The 16,061-nt window shown below is 53.9% G+C and overlaps 1 protein-coding gene across 1 annotated transcript; it reads right to left on the bottom strand.

The window, feature by feature from the left end:
- Positions 1 to 1,906: 1,906 nt before the first annotated feature.
- Trim8 (tripartite motif containing 8) lies at positions 1,907 to 15,631 on the bottom strand. Its single transcript, XM_075974278.1, has 6 exons — positions 15,055 to 15,631; positions 5,961 to 6,056; positions 5,332 to 5,565; positions 4,003 to 4,034; positions 3,755 to 3,870; positions 1,907 to 3,458 (listed from the first exon to the last, which is right to left on the bottom strand). Exons 1-6 carry the CDS (start codon positions 15,622 to 15,624, stop codon positions 2,851 to 2,853), a joined length of 1,656 nt encoding a protein of 551 aa, XP_075830393.1. The 5' UTR covers positions 15,625 to 15,631; the 3' UTR covers positions 1,907 to 2,850.
- Between the last annotated feature and the right edge of the window lie 430 nt (positions 15,632 to 16,061).

Raw genomic sequence — 16,061 nt, 5'->3', positions numbered from 1 at the left:
GGCCTCCTCGCGGGTTCTGCACATCTGGGCCACAGGAGCCACCGCCCCCGATCGGGGGTGGTGGAGAAAGGCCTCCCAGCCCTTCCTGGAAAGGGGAGGCGTGGTGGCCTCTGAGAAGGGGTGAGGGTCACAGGAGCTTGCTTAGGGGGCAATGCACCTGTGGGGACCGTAGGACTCTGCCTGTCACTCCAGGTAACCATAGGGAAGGTTCCTTCCTGCTTTCCTGAGTAGGCCTGCATCCTGGAGGGAGGGGGGTACTTAAGCCCTTTCTGGGCCCCCTCTGCCCCTCACTCTGTTGGGAGGTGGATGACAGCTGCTTCTACAAAGCCAGGACAGCTGGGTAGCTAGGGACAGCTGGATGGAGTTTTCCCTGCTTCTCTGGCTGCCCAAACAGGCTCTGGGCCACAGCTGTGTAGTTGATTGTTGGGGTAGGCCTCAAAGGGGGTTGGGGGTGGAGTTCCAGTCTAACCCTCAGTGATATCCCCTCCATGTCTCAGTCTGATGAATGCACCTGGAGAAAAGACCCCTTCCCCCCATTAGCCAAAACAAACTGGGTCAAGTGGGAAAGAAATTAGGCGGCTTTGTGTCTTGGCTTCTAGCTCTTGGCATGGAGGATATACCAGGGCTCCCGACCAACTAGACAGGGAGACAGGGGCAGATGGGAGTGAGGAGTCTATCTGCCCAGCAATACCCTCCTGCCATAGACATCTGCCCCTCCCTTCAGCCCCAAACAGGTGCAGAAACCTGGGCAGCTAGCTGTTGTCACAAGTGCTCCTGGCTCTGGCTTCTGGCCAGCCTAGGGAAAGAGAAGCCAGAGGAGGTAAACTGCTAAACTCCCTGCTCCTTCTCCTGCACACCAGGATAAGGGGAATGGCCCGACCCTTTCTTCTCACTGGGCCTTCTGTTCTTCTGAGAGGTGGAGTGACAGGGGTCACAAGGACCTTGGACACTAAGGCTCCTTACTCACGTTGCCAGGCTTCCTGATTCCACCCAGACCAGGGGTAGGGTGTGGGGGGTAGACTAGGTACCAGCAAAGTTCTGTTCCCTTACTAGTCAGAGAAAACGTGTGGGTTCACTTTAAGGGATGCAAAACAGGCAGCTGAGCGAGGCACGGTGACACATACTTTAATGCCAGCTCTCTTAGAGACAGAGGCAGGCAGATCTCTGAGTTCCAGGCCAGCCAGGGCCACATAGAGACCTGTTCCCAAAAGCAACCAACCAACTGCCAGCTGAGCAGAGAACCTTCCATAAGAGGGCCAGCCACCAATCCCAGCACCCAGGACTTAGGGGAATCTCCAGTTCAGGCTGGTTTAGTCTCAAAAGCAAAGATCAGGAGCCTTGGTGTCCTCAAGGAAGTACTGGGCAGCAGGCAGCCCTTTTCACACCCTGGGGTCTGCAGTCACCACCAGGTTTAGGAATGGAAACTCCTGGGTTTTCAGCCTTTTAAACCCCTTTATCCCCTCCAGGGCCAAAGTCCCAAACCATCAAAGGAGCCCAATAGCCCCTCTCCCTGGAACAGGGCCTATCTGAGCCTGCAGCCCTGTACAGTGCCTGGCATATAGCAATGCTCAGTATTTGTGGCTAGAAGGCAGGTAAATTTTGCAAGACTCAAGGGTGTTTTTCTTCACCTATCTTTGCTAGAAGCACATTGGCAGAAGCTCAGAGATGCCAGGGGGTTGTGGTATGGGAGGCCTTCAGCAAACATTTGTCAAAGGAACACAAGGTGAAGAGCAGATGCAGTTGGGGCCCCGAGGAAGTGATATTTACAGGTCTGGAATTGTTTCTAGACCCAGGAGGGCAGAATCAAGGGAGAGTGGAGGCTGCAGCCTTGGAGTGCCCGTGTATAGAGTGCCTATGGACTCTAGGCCTGGGGGTGCTAGTGGGGTAAGAGCAAGGCCAGGGCAGGGCAGGGCCATCATGTTTATTAGGAGGTCGGATTTCAGTGTGTGCGCTCTGGGCAGATTACAGAATATCCATATCTCGAGAACAGTAAGTCCACGACTCATACAAAGTGCTCATAGGAAGTAGCTGTGTCAAAACCCAGGTGAGGACCCAAATCCGGGAAGCCCCTCCTCCACCGACCTCAACAAGGGCTGTGTTATTGTTTTTATTCATTATTTCTTTTATTTCTCTTTATTATTATTAATATTATTATTATTTGCTTTTGCTGTGGTCACTATCATTGGCAAAGTCCTTTCTTCACCTTTCCTGGACTTGGGGCTCCTGGCTTTAGGTTTCCACTCAGTCTGAAGGTGCCAAAGATGCTTGAGATGTGGCCTTGAACTCCGTCTGGGAACGCAGTGAGAAGGAGGCAGAAGAAATCATTCTTGGTTTAAAAAAATTAAAAAACAAAACAAAACAAAAAAACTCCACAATCTATAGGTCATTCTTTACTCCATCAGTGATCAAACTGCCCAGAAGAAAAATTGGAGGGAAGAGAAGCAGACCAGTGGGCCCTGGGCCGTCTCCGAGGGTAAATGAGGAGAGTTGGCATCCCAAGGCTTCTTCCAGCCATGGGAGCGATGCAGGGGAAGGAGTGGGTTTTTTAAAAAAAGAATGAAAAAAAAAAAGATAGAGTTCAGTGCCTCGAGAAAGACACTGTTCCAACTCCAGGGCCACCTGCAGCCCCTACCCAGGCCAGCTCCCATCAGCACCTCCTCATCCAGGAGATGAATAATTAAAAAAAAAAATCAAAACAAGGTCCTAAATAAAACAAAACCAAATGGAAAAGACCTGGAGGAATGGAGGAAGGAGAGAGGAGGGCAGAAAGAAGGGCAGGTCTCTGAATGTGTAACTCCCGAGCCTCCGGGGCTGGGGGTAGGGTCCCCAGCGTCCACTGCCCGCTTGACGTTAGCTCGTCACATAGTGTTTGGTGGATGGCTGCCCATACACCCTGTAGAAATCCTGGTGACCAGGTTGCTGAGAAGCGTCGAGCCAGTCTCTGACTGCCAGGCCAGGAAGGGACTGAGGGACGGAGGGTGTGGGTGGAAGTGGGTGTGAGTATTCCTGTGAGGGCACTGTCCAAGGGAAGTGGCCGGATCGGGGGTACGGCTGGTGGCCACCATGGTTGGCCACGGAAGAACAGTAACAGTTGTCCACGGAACAGACGAGAATCTTGCGGCCGCCATACTGAGGAAGCATGGGCTGCTGGGTGGCAGAGCCATTGGGGTACTGCGACGGGGGAAACACAGGACTTGAGTGTACTGGCTGGGCACCACCCGGCAGGGCCACCAAGTGTTGTGTGGAGCTGCAGGGCCCCAGAGGTTGCCCAGACTGGCCCTCGCCGCTGGCTGTGCCCGCTGCCCCATACTGGCTGCCCACAGGACCAGATGACGTCTCAAGGAAGCTGGCCTCCGGGAAGGCTGTCGAGTGCTTGCGTTTCTCTGCCCCAGAGCTGTTCACACCACAGGGGTACAGGGGGACGCTCTGTAGGAAGGGCACCGGCGTGCTGAAGGAACCTGTGGAGAATTTGGAGTAAATGCGGCTGAAGCGCCAGCCCAAACAACTCTGGTTCCTTTCCCATGTGGGACCTGAACCCCTACGGGTCCAAATACGTGACCTCTTGGTTGGTGTTTACTATTTTCATTTCCTAGCTGAAAGAAACAAAAAAAAAAAAAAAACAAAAGAAACAAAAACCCCAAAGCTCAAGGAAATGTAATTTCACTTGCCCAAGGTCCCACACCTGTGTGCAAAGCTACGCTGCCTCTTGGAGACGGCAATGGCATTTACCCCTGCCCAGAGGCATCACCCTCACCTTCTAGCATCTTCCGCAACTGCTTCTCCTTCTTGGCCACCTCGTTCAGGAAGAGCTTGGAGTTCAGGTGGCCGATCTTAGGGGGAGAAAGGCTGCTGCCCGTGCAGGTCTGGGTCCTGGGGGCAGTGGACGGGGCGTCTGTTGTGAGGAGGCCCCAGTGAGCCCGCCCTACCTCCCCACCAGTGGGCATGGCCCTCTCTGCCCTCCCTCATATAAAGGGTCTGGAGGCCTGGGGGCTAACAGCTCACCTGTCCATTAGGATCTTCACAGACTTGGTGTTCTGCAAGGAAGGAAGGCAGAATCAGTCAATGGGAAAGGCAAGGCAGACAGCTCCATTTATTGAACGCTCGCTATGCTACCACCTTGGCATGGCTTCTGCTGTTTGAAACAGGGTCTCATGGATCTCTAGGCTGGTGTAGAATTAAGTATTAGAATGACCTTGAACTGTCCTGCCCCCACTTCCCGGTTCAGAATTCCAGGAGCGTGTGGTAACAAACCTAGCATATGGTATTGAGGATCAAACTGAGTTTCATGTGTGCTAGGCAGGTACCGTACAATCTGAGCCACATTCCCAGCCAGGCACTGCTTCTTCTTTGTACCATTATATCTGGGAGAGGGTTCCACAGATCCCTTCCATCCATTTATTTATTTATTTATAAGCTTTCTTTTATGTGCATTGGTGTGAAGGTGTCAGATCCCTGGAACTGGAGTTAGACAGTTGTGAGCTGCCATGTGGGTGCTGAGAATTGAACCCGGGTCCTCTGGAAGAGCAGATAGTGCTCTTAACCACTGAGCCACCTCACTAGTCCCTTCCCTTTTATTATTTTATAGCCCTAGATGTCCTACAATTCCCTATGTAAAGCAGGCTGCTCTGGAACTCAGATATCCTTCTGCCTCTGCCCTTTGAGTGCTGAGATTAAAGGTGTGTACCACCCAGTCCAAAAGGCCTTTGAAATCTGGCTACATCTGGATTTCAGAAGGAAGCAAAGGTATCCGTATCATATATGATCACATATTTCATATGATCCAAACAGGACCATAGTCTGGCCAACACTTCTATTGCAACCTGTTTAAATTTTTTTTACCATGTGAAACACAGAAAGACCCCTAACTGCCCATGTCAGTTCTACCCAGTATTCACTGTTAAATGAGGTGCCAAACTTTGTGTTGTTTCGTTTTTGTTTTTTTTTTTTGTTTGTTTTTTTGTTTGTTTGTTTTGGTTTTTTGAGACAGGGTTTCTCTGTGGTTTTGGAGCCTGTCCTGGAACTAGCTCTTGTAGACCAGGCTGGTCTCGAACTCACAGAGATCCGCCTGCCTCTGCCTCCCGAGTGCTGGGATTAAAGACGTGCGCCACCACTGCCCGGCTTTGTTGTTTTGTTTTTGGAGCTTTAAAAAAATCTGGAATAATAGATAAAGGATGGTGGACTGATATATGTAAAGGCTCAGGGATCTATGACTTGCCTGAGGTCCCCAAACAAGGAAGAGCAGATGGACGGAGTGGCTCCGAAGGCTGAGGGAGGTGAGCCTGCTGCCTGGAAGCAGCTGGGGGACAGCTGCAGAGTGGTCCCCAGACCCACCTTCATGAAGCTGACATCCTCTGTCTTATCGAAGAGAAGCTGCAGGGAGCCCAGCAGCTTCTTGGCCTCCTGCATGCGTTCCCCAAGGTGCAGCGCCTGCGCCGCGTTCTCGCTGCAGAACTTGGCTTGCGCCTTGTCCAGGACCTCTACTGTTTGCCGCAAGTCCTCATCCAGCAGCTGGTGAAGCTTTTCGTACTGCAGCCGCACCTCTTCCTTCAGCTGGCTCACTTTCTCCTGCAGAGACGGACGAGGATAAGCAGGCACACGAGCAGAGTGACTTCAGCCTGATGTCACCACCCCAACCCCATTTACTTTTTGGTTTTCTGAGATAAGGTTTTTCTGTATAATAGTCCTGGCTATCCTGGGACTTGCTCTGTAGACCAGGCTGGTCTCGAACTCATGGAGATCCGCCTGCCTCTGCTTCCTGACTGCTGGGATTAAAGGTGTACACACACCCCAACCCAATTTCTGAGACCCTCTGGCTTCTGAGGGTAACACATGACCTGTCAAAGCCCCAGCCATAGCACTGGGCTCTGTGCCAGCCACACTAAAACCAGTGGGGTTCCAACTCACCTAAGATCCTGCACCTCATTTTCCCATCACCCCTATACCGGCTCAGGGATTACTACCTCCACCAGGCGCTTGTCCGACTCAAGCTTGTAGAGCTGGTCCTCGATGTCCTGCTCTCGCTCCTCCAACCGCTCCTGCTGCTTCATCAGCATCTTCTGTAGAGACAGAGGAATGGTGGTCTCAGAACGGGGTGCGACTCCAGCCTTTCCAGCCACGCACCAGACTCAAGATGACCTAAAACCCAGCCAGAAGGACCGGCGTGCACACCGAGCACTTGCAGCCGTGCTTCCTGTGCTCCCATCATCTCATTATATCGAGAAGGGGGTTCCTCTAATCACCCCACAATGCTGTGAAGTAAGTACTGTATTAGGATCCTCATTCACAAAAGAAGAAACTGAGGCCTAGAGGGGTTGCACCATCTGGCCAGTGGAGGGGACGAGATGGCTCAGTGGTGAAGGATGCCTACTGCTCTTACAGGAAACCCAGGGTATGGTTCCCAGCACCCACGTCAGGCAGCTCACAGGTGGCTCAGGGACACCTGACTCCTGGCCTTCGTTGGCACATGTGCACGCACACCCGCATACACACACACACACACACACACACACACACACACGCATACACACACACATACACACTGCAATTAAAAATAAGCATATATCTTTGAAGTTATATAGCCAGTAATGGGCACACACCAGGTAATATGGCAGGAGGTCTGAGTACCCAAGCCAGGCTACTTTTCCCTGGGGGCACTATCTTGAGTGGCGCACCCTACGATGCAGTGGGTCAAACAGCCTTCCAAGGTGACACAGGCTCTTGGCCTCACCTTCCTTTTGTCCTTTTCTATGGTGCAACAACACAGCCACCTCTTCCTTGTTCCCAAGGCTGAGCGCTGGCCTCAGGAGTGAGTCCTTGCTAGTTACGTCTCTCAGCTCCCGCCCTGGCGAGACCAGGAGAGAAAGACCCTACTGCTCCCAAGAACCATCCGCTCACAGCCAGACCAAGCTGCTTCCCCAAGTTCTTTCCTTAGAAATTTAATTCACTAATTGTATTTTTTTTTTTGCATGACTGTCTTGCTTGTAAATTCATGTGCACAAGGTATGTGTCTGGTGCTGGCCAAGGTCACAGAGCTTGGGTGCCCTGGAAACGGAGTTAGGGATGGTTGAAAAGCCACCATGCCGTACTGGGAATTGAATGCAGGTCCTTCTGCAAGAGTGACAATTGCTTTTTATTTCTCCCCTTCCTTCCCCACCACCAAACACGCCTCTTCAAACAAGGTGTCTCTTGCTCAAGATGACTGCCAACTTTCAAATGTTGCGGTATGGCCAAGAACGATCTTTTTACACATGACTTCCAGCCTCCTGAGTGTCAGGTAAGTACAGGCAAGAGTCTTGGCTGGGGCAGATTCTCAGTGTGCCTCAAGAAGGCTCGGTGACCCCTGCATCTCAGGGACCTCCAGGGCCGCTCACCAGGACTCTTCTTTCTCTCACTGTCTGGGAGCCAACAATGCTTCACCTTTGTCTGCTTTCTGAGGAACTTTCTATGACCCCTGTTTGTTCTGAGTCGGTACAGGTCCCTTCCTATCCTGGTCATGTGATGGGCTGTCACATCCTGCCCTACTCAGTAGCTGTGTTCTTTAGTATAGTGGCCACTTTTTACACTGACGTTAATAGAAAATAAAGTAAACCAGACAGATATGGTAGCACCTGCCTGTAACCCAGCATGGGCTACATAGAAAGATCCTGACAGAGGAGGTGGGGGGAAGGGAAAGGGGGAGAAAGAGAGGGAGAGGGAGAGAGAGAGAGAGAACTGAGCACCGCTTGGGGTTTTCAGTAGCACTGGACCTCATTGCCAGTGATTACAATGGCTACATGTAGCCACTAAGGGACACAAAATGTTGCCACTCTCAGGAAGTTATGAGACAGCTCTATCCTAGAATCTCCATGTCTGCTAAGCAGGTGCGCTACCACTGTTACTGTGGGTTCACAACCCTGTGGCTGGAACCCAGGGGCCCTGCACAGCTAGGCAGGGGCTCTACCACTGCTCTCTATCTTCAGCTCACATTCTGGTGTCCCGTCCAGTCCCTCTGGGCACACACCCAAAATACCAGCATTAGTAAGGCTGAGGCAGGAGGATCGCCAGAAGTTCAAGGCCAGTCTGGACTACAAAAGGAAGAGAGTGGTAGTGGCAGCAAATAGGAACTGGGTGTTAGCTAGGCATGATGGTGCAAGCCTTAGTTTCTGCTCTGGGGAAAATCACAAGTTTGAGGTCATCCTTGGTGAAAGGGAGACCCTATCTCAAAAAAAAAAAAAAAAAAAAAGCTTTATGGCTGTGGCTGCTTCCCTTCAAAGGCCTCAGGACCTGGTTACTGTTGAATACAGAAACATCCAGGAGGCGAGCATAAAGTTCTGCAGAGCAGCTCTCAGACCCTCAGAAGTGCCCACCAGCAAGGGGTGCTTCTCTTCCTCTGTGGGGGCCTTCAGTCTCACCAGGTAAACCCTGTACTCACACCACACCCAAAGCTAAGCTCCTAACAATTCCGTCCTCACCACCCCTACCCTCCCTTCTTATAAATATAGATGGGGAAACCAAGGCCAGCCAGACTTCAGGGCCTTTGGGCAAACCTGTTCTATGGAGGTTGCTCGCCTAGAAACAAAGAATCAAGATGTTAAGAGCAGGAGTTAGGGTGAGCGTGAAGGCTCCCCTAAGCTAAGAGAGCCTGGAGTTCATCCTGGCTGGCTCTTCCTCTTTAGCGACCCAGCAGACCCTGCCCTTGTCAGCCAGAGGGGTCAGACTGACAATAAACATAGCTCGTATGTGGGCAGAGGTGCCCAGAGTACCACCTGATATACACATACGCACGCATGCGCGTGTCCACACACACACGTGCACGTACAGCAACCTAGGCCCTGAGACCCTTAGTGCACATATGTTTGCACCCAATGCCCTACACAAGACTGGATCTTTGGAGATCCCAGACAACGAAGGGGTCTGAATAGAAAACTTTCCTGAAGACTGGTTCAGGGGTTGGGAGTACTAGCTGTTTGGGTAGAGGACCAGGTTTGACTTCCAGTACTAATGGGCTCACAAGCATCTGTAACCCAGGTTCCTGGGGTTCCAACACCTTCTGGCCTCTGCAGGTACTGCACACACACAGTACACCTACATACAGGCAGGTAAAACACACACACACACACATTTTTAAAAAGCTTCACTGTGAACAGGAGGCCTTCTTCCCTCCCCTATACGACAAATGGGGCTCAGATAGCATGCTGGCGGCCTATGTTATGGGCATAGGTGTGACCTGCGGGAACAAAGCACCCTAGATAGAAACCAGGATCCAGGCGGTCTGACGGCTTGGCCCTCGCCACTGCAATCTCTCACCCGTCTGCCCACCCAAGTCATGGATGACCAGGGCCATAAGCAGATGAGGGAGCGACTAAGGCTGAGTCCTGGGGGAAGGAGACAGATACAGCCAAAGGTTCCCACCAACCCTCCCCTGGCCAAGAAAGATTCTTACCCTGCCAGTCAGTGAGAGCTCCTCCCCCACCCCAACTGAGGCCCCCATCCCCCAACTCCTGCCTAGTTCCGGTGCAGCTTAGCTTCCTATCCACTCATTCCCCGGAAGCACTCCTGTAGGGGATCCTAGGGTCCCACCCTCAGCGGGAAGATATTGGGTCCAGCCATGGCCCAGTGACAACAGTAGCCCCAACAGGTAGGTGGGTCTAATTTCCCCTCCACCACCTCAGAGGTTTTCCGGTCTGCTGTAAGAGAGAGGGTAGGATGAGGAAGGAAGCTCACAGTGAGACCTGCAGGGCAGGCAGGGCTGGGAAAACCCCTTCCCCCAGCTTCCCTGCAGCCACGGGGCAGCCAGCGAGGGGCGTGACTTCAAACACTGAGATTGGCAGGAGGAAAACCCACCTGCTGCCTCTTCACCACACCCACACCGATCTACCAAATCAGAAAATCAGATGGGCTGAGCGTGGTGGCCGGCCCCTTTAACCCCAGACTTGAGAGGCAGAGACAAGGTGATGGATCTCTGTGAGTTCGAGGCCAGCCTGGTCTATATAGTGGGTTCTAGGATAGCCAGAGCTACATAGTGAGACCCCGACTCCAGGAAGATGCTGGAGGCCCAGGAGTGGAGGAAGCAGGAGCAGCACCAGCCCTCACTCCCAGCAGCCTCCCTCCCTCCAGCAGCTTCTTACCTGCCTTCTCTGGGAATTCCAGCTCCCATCTGGGAAAAAACCCACAGCTGAGGTGGGCCTCCCAAAACAGGGGAGCAGTGACTTTCCAAACTGACCCTGGCCCCCAATAAGTTCCCTGAACTGTGTGTAGGAGGGTAACCATATCTAGTCTAGAAGCAATGGAGGGAGCAAGGACTCTGGAGGAGTCCCCCAGAGCAAGCCCCCCTAGAATTGTGAGCTTCAGGCATTCTGGGATCTACTGGGCCTATGAAGAACTCCCGTACCCTCCACGGTTCCAGGGCACCATGCATCTCAGACCTGCTTCCATGCCTTGGTGGCCACCCAACCAAGAGGGGTATTCACAGGGCCTAGCTCCTGTCCTGCCATCTCAGGTGCCTCTGGAGCCTGGCCAGCTAGGCCCTGGTGGTATTTTGCTACCAGACTAGATCAGGCAGATGGGTGAGGTTTGGAGAGTAAGGGCTGTGTAAAAGTTAATAAATAATAATAAACCCTCAAGTCAACCTTGAAGAAAAGGAAGGTCAAGGGAGATTGGGCTGAGGGCCAGGGCACAGGCAGGCCCTAGGTTGGCTCCAGCAGCCCCTATGGCAAAGGTGAGTAGGGTGGGGGACCAGAAAGGGGCTGGGCTGTTGGAACACGACTTGCTCAGATCAGGCCAGCACTTAGAACCTTGTGGGACTTTCTTCCTAACCTAAGCCAGTATCCCAGGACCCAATCTGACCTGGCTCCATGGGCGCAATCTCCTCTCCCCACCAAAAAAGTCCCCCTCCCCTGCCACAGGGCTTGCTTTGGATACCATGTGAGAAACCAGAGATAAAGGGTGGGAGGCACAAGAGTCAGGGCAAAGAGAAAGCTGGAGCCTCAGCGATCCCCACAGGCCATCAGCGTGAGAGGGCTTCCCAGCTGCAGAGTCGAATTAGCTTTTGCTGCGCACAGAGCAGCCTCTGGGGCAGCAGAACAAAGAGGCGAGAGAGAAAGCCCCCCTTTGTCTGGGTTTGAATGCCAGGCCAGCCAGGGAGGAAGGCTTTTTCCCAGAGCCAGGGATGAAGCTGGTCAGACTTGCTTGCTCAGCCCAGGGCAGAGGCCCAAGTGGGGCTGCCCACCCAGACCCTCCCCACTCTCCAGCTCCGCAGCACCTACTGGGGCTCCCTCTCACCTCCAACACCCGCCAAAGTGGATCCCTTTCCAAAGATCCCCAGGTAAGAAAGTCACAAGCCCCTGGCAGGTTCCCAGCCCACCTATTACCTGAGGAAGCACTTGGTAAGTAGCAGTCTAAACAACAAAGTCCCGGGAAATTCACAAACCACTACATCCCATCCCCTCTCCCTGACATCCACTCTCACAGACACAAACACATGAGCACACTTCTGTTCCCAGCTCTACAGCCACACAGGAAAGTAGTACCTAACTAAGTCCATCATACACACATCCTTTCTTGGAGATACTCGTGTGGGGGTAAAACAGTTCCGACAGACAGACACAGACACACACTGAGTCCAGAACTGTGAGCTGGGAGTGTATAACAGGCTCCTGGCTGTGGCAGCAGGATGCTGCGGTAGAGGCAGGAGATTGCGCCCCTGCCTGAGGCTTCCCTCTTAGGACCCAGGGAGGAGGCCAAAGCAGACCCCTTCTCAAAGGATTCAGGATGACCATGGAAGACAGTACCTGTGTACCTCACATCTCACACACAGCTTCCCCACCCTGTCTGCTATTGGCAGAGGGAGCAGAGGGTCTGAACTGCTGGGATGGGGCTGTGACCCCAGCCCCAGCTTAGCAGAGACCTCTAGGCCACCCTCTCACAAGAACAGAGCACCCTCACTCCAAGCAACTACTAACGCCAGCAGTGGGGACCCCGCTCCCCAGAGAGCACACAAACCACACAAGCACAAGCACACATATCTGCAAAGCCACACACACATGGCCACGACTTCTCTTGGGTCTTCACTATGTTGAGAGAGGTCTTAAGAGTACTCCCAACTCCCATCAGCCCCCTATTACTAAGATGAACCCCTAAACTTAGAGGCTGGAAGGGATTATGTCCATTCAGGATTGCTGGGCCTGAGCCCATGGAGGTCTCAATCCTGGGCCCATAGCTCAAATGGAAAACACTTCAAGGCTATAGGTATGTCCCAGAGAATGATCTTGAGGCCCATCTGGTTGGCATCCAGTCCTCTCAAAGGCAGAGTGGGGCAATGTCCTAGCCTGCACAGGCCTAACTCCTAAGTCCCACCCCTTCCTAATGCTCCACCCAAGCCCCTGGCTGAAGCACAGAAAAGTAGGTGCTTGTAGATATTTGGGAATGGGGCTACCAGAAAGGGTTAAGCAGTGGTTGTGGTGGTTAGTTTTTTGTTGATGGTGTTGGATTTGTTTGTTGTTGTTGTTTTTTTGTTTTTTGTTTTTTTTTGAGATAAGGTCTCCTTGTGTGCCCTGGCTGGCCTGGAACTCACAGCGATTCCCCTGCCTCCCAAGTGCTGGGATTAAAGTGTAGGCCACCACTCTGGGCACCCAAAACCCTCAATAGCGTTAACTATTTCCAGGTGGCTGATCTGGACCCTAACCCCATGGGGGAGAGCAGGGGAGGAAACACAACAGGCAGAACCTAGATTCCTTTTAAGGTTCTTTGTGCCTCTACACCTATACCTTGGAAAATTCTGGTATAACTTTCCACAGCACCAGCAAAGGCCCTTAAAACAGACTCCTAGCCAGAAAAAACTGGCTGAAGTAAAGACACCTTCTCCCCACCCCACCCCCATCCAGGATAGCCTAGAGAGAGGGCAGGGTTCTCCCATTCAGCTTCAGCCCCTCCCTAAGGGTGGAACCCCTACCTCTGCATTCAATAAGTCAGGCTCCTACTTGAGTGACACTGGGCTATTGAAGGGTTTCCAAGCCTGGTGCCCTGGGGCACTAGAGAGAATGGATCAGAGAAGGATGGAGGAGGATGAGCCTCGGGCACAGATGCTGACCTCACGGAATTGCACATCTGGCCCTAATGCAACTCACCACTCACACAAGCAGACAGACACATCATGGAGCTGCTGACATAAGTTCAGGGCCTGATGAAAGGAGCCCATGGTACTCTGCAAGCTAAGGATGCTACCCTCTCCTCCCCAGTCCACAAGCAAGCCATAGCCATTTGGGAGTAATGCAGACACACATCTAAAGATGCCCTAATACCAAGCCAGGTATAATGAAGTTCTCTCCCCCGCCAAGACATCCCTAGTATTTCAGGGGTGCAAGCACACGGTCCAATCAAAATCCTCCCCTGTTCCATTCAGTCACATCTTTTCTTTGCCCTCTACCCACTTTCTCCAGCCAATCACAGACAGAGAATTGGACAGCCAGCCGTCCTTTCTCCAGCCTTTCCCTGCACTTTCCCAGCCTCCACCCCTACCATCTTTATTAATAGCCGCAGCTTCAATACTGGGTAAAGTGTAGGCTATGCCTGCCCTGAGTCGGGGGAGGAGGACCACAGGGCTCCTCCATTTCCCCAGGCCACGGCCTCTTCCAACATTAGTAGGGAGGAGTGACTCTCCATCCCCCACACTTCCTTTAAGAAACCAGAGGCCTCTCCTGGCACAAAACCCTAGAACTGGCCCATGCAATTGCAAACTAATTATACAGCAAATTTTGTTATCCCCGCCCTCAGCCTGCGGTGGCCCTTCTTCCTTTTGTTGGTTGTATATGTATGCTTTTTAAGTGCTAAACAGTGACTCATTTAGATTGGTCCCCTCCTTGCCTTCGTTCCCCCCCCCCAAGGAAACAGCCCCCATCTACATTCTGGAGAGACCCAGCTTCCTCTTACTGCAGAGGCCCCACTGGCCTCCAGGGACCCCCACCCTAAACACACACTCCCAGTCCTACCAAGCAGAACCTTGTTCCCTTATCACAAGACCCCTAGCCCGCGCCTCCAAGATGGCTCAGATGGCTTAGATCAACTCCTTCCTTCTGTGTGACTCAACCCCAAGAGGCAGGGGACCCAAGAGGAACCTGGGAGGAGCCCCCTTCCAGTGAAAGGGACGGAAGTATGCCCCAGTCCAGTTCCCTAGCCAGGCCCGGAGGCCTAAGAGGGGGAAGGCGGTTTTGACATTGGCTGCTGCAGCAGGGTGTATACAATGGGAGGGGGTGCGGTTCCGTAATCACCCAGCCGGCAGCCCAGGGGAGCCAGCTGCCTGAAACCAGATTTCAAGGCGGCTCAACCTTAAACCCACAGGATTCTTTTTCCGTCTTCCACCTCCCCTCCTCAAATGTGGGAGGGCTGTGGAGGAGGGCAGGGCCGGGAGGAAAGGGTTAGACACATACTTTAAGGTTTGTTCATGCAGGCTCGGGCAGCATACAAGTACATAGAGAGCAGCCTCAGCCTGGGGAGCGTCTGCTGGGACAGATCGCGGAAGAGCTGACAGTAGGAGATGACTCTGGACAGCAGGCCTTGCCCAGCTAGATACCAGAGTTCTGCTCTACCTCCGGAAGCTTCCCCCCACCCCCAATGTGTTTCCAATAGAGCTTAAAACTAACATGGCTGCTTTTGTTTACTTCCTCATTGGTATGCCAGCATCATGGATCATGTCAGCCACAGCAGCGGCACCAGGACACTCATTACATAAACAGCAGCTGGAGAAGCAGGACCGGGGTCACTGCCTTGGTGACTTCCCGTAGAGCTTACAGAAACAAAGCTGGGGGAGGGAACTGCGCAAAACAGAAAAGCGACACTTAAACTACTTCTAACAGCCTCCCTCAATTCCATAAATGACTCGCAAAAGGGGCCCTAAGGGCACAGGTGCGAGAATGCACCCAGCAGCCAGGCCCTTCTTCTGAGGACCTTGTCCCCCCAAAACTTTCACAGGAGAGTTTGGAAGAGGGCCTCTAGATTAAGCCACAAGAGTCAGCTCGTGGGGATGAGTAGCCCCTAGGCGGGATATGTGTGTGGGTGCGCGCGCGCGTGAAGTGTACTTGCCCGTATCTCATTCCTCCGGATCTCCACGTCGCACACCGAGTGTCCCTGATGCGCGCCGCTGTAGTAGCAGCAGTACTGGCACACCGCCACCTGCTCGGCCTCGCAGTGGTACAGGCGGTAGGCGTTGTGCTGCGGGCAGCTCCAGGCCCGCACGTCGTCCGCCTCCACCAGGAGGTGCCCGCGGGCGGTGGAGGGCTGCTGCAGGTGCGTCTGCACGTGGGACTGGCAGCAGGGAGCCTCGCAGCGCAGGCAGACCTTCTGCGCCGGCAGCGGGGGGCCGCGGCGACAGAACACGCAGTGCAGTGCCGTCGGCGGCTTCTCCACGTGCAGGGCGTTGAACTTCTCCACGATGTTGGTGAGCTTCAGGTTCTTCTCCAGGCCCGGCTTCTGATTGTAGGCCTGGTTGCACTCAGGGCAGCGCACAAGGCCACTGTCCTTGGCCCAAGCCTCGCCGATGCAGCCCCGGCAGAAGTTATGTTTGCACGGCAGCTGCACCGGTTCCACGAAGACGTGCAGGCAGATGGGGCAGATGAGCTCCTCCTCAAAGCAGTTCTTCCAATTCTCCGCCATGGCGGCTGCGGGCAGGGGGCCCGAGACCTCCCGAATTTCCCAACCCTGGGGATCCGTCTGATGCAGCTGGGGACCCACCGAGCCCGGAGCTCCGGTCCCCGCCGGCCCCGCCAGTCGCTCAGTCACCAGCGCCTTCCGCGTGCCCGCCCCCCAGAGGAGGGAGCCTGGGTCCTCGCGCAGCGCGCGCCGCCGGCTGCGTCTCCTCCTCCTGGCGAGTGCCTAGCGGGAGGCGGCGGGCTGCGCCAGGGCCGCGGCCGGGGCACCAGCCCTGGAGGGGAACGCCGTGGTCCAAATTCCATATAACAGGCCGCCTCACCGTCTGCACGGCTAGGGCAGGGGCGTCCCGCGGCCTGCGCTCGGCCCCGCGGCTGGCATCGGGGCGCGCCCCGCGGCGCACCGAGCGGGGGAGCCGCACTCTTCCTAGGGTGGCGGTCGCG

The sequence above is a fragment of the Microtus pennsylvanicus genome, chromosome 5 (assembly GCF_037038515.1).
Source record: "Microtus pennsylvanicus isolate mMicPen1 chromosome 5, mMicPen1.hap1, whole genome shotgun sequence".
Taxonomy (NCBI): Eukaryota; Metazoa; Chordata; class Mammalia; order Rodentia; family Cricetidae; genus Microtus; species Microtus pennsylvanicus.
Note: the sequence above shows the minus strand (reverse complement) of the source record. Positions and strands in the feature narration are given on the sequence as shown.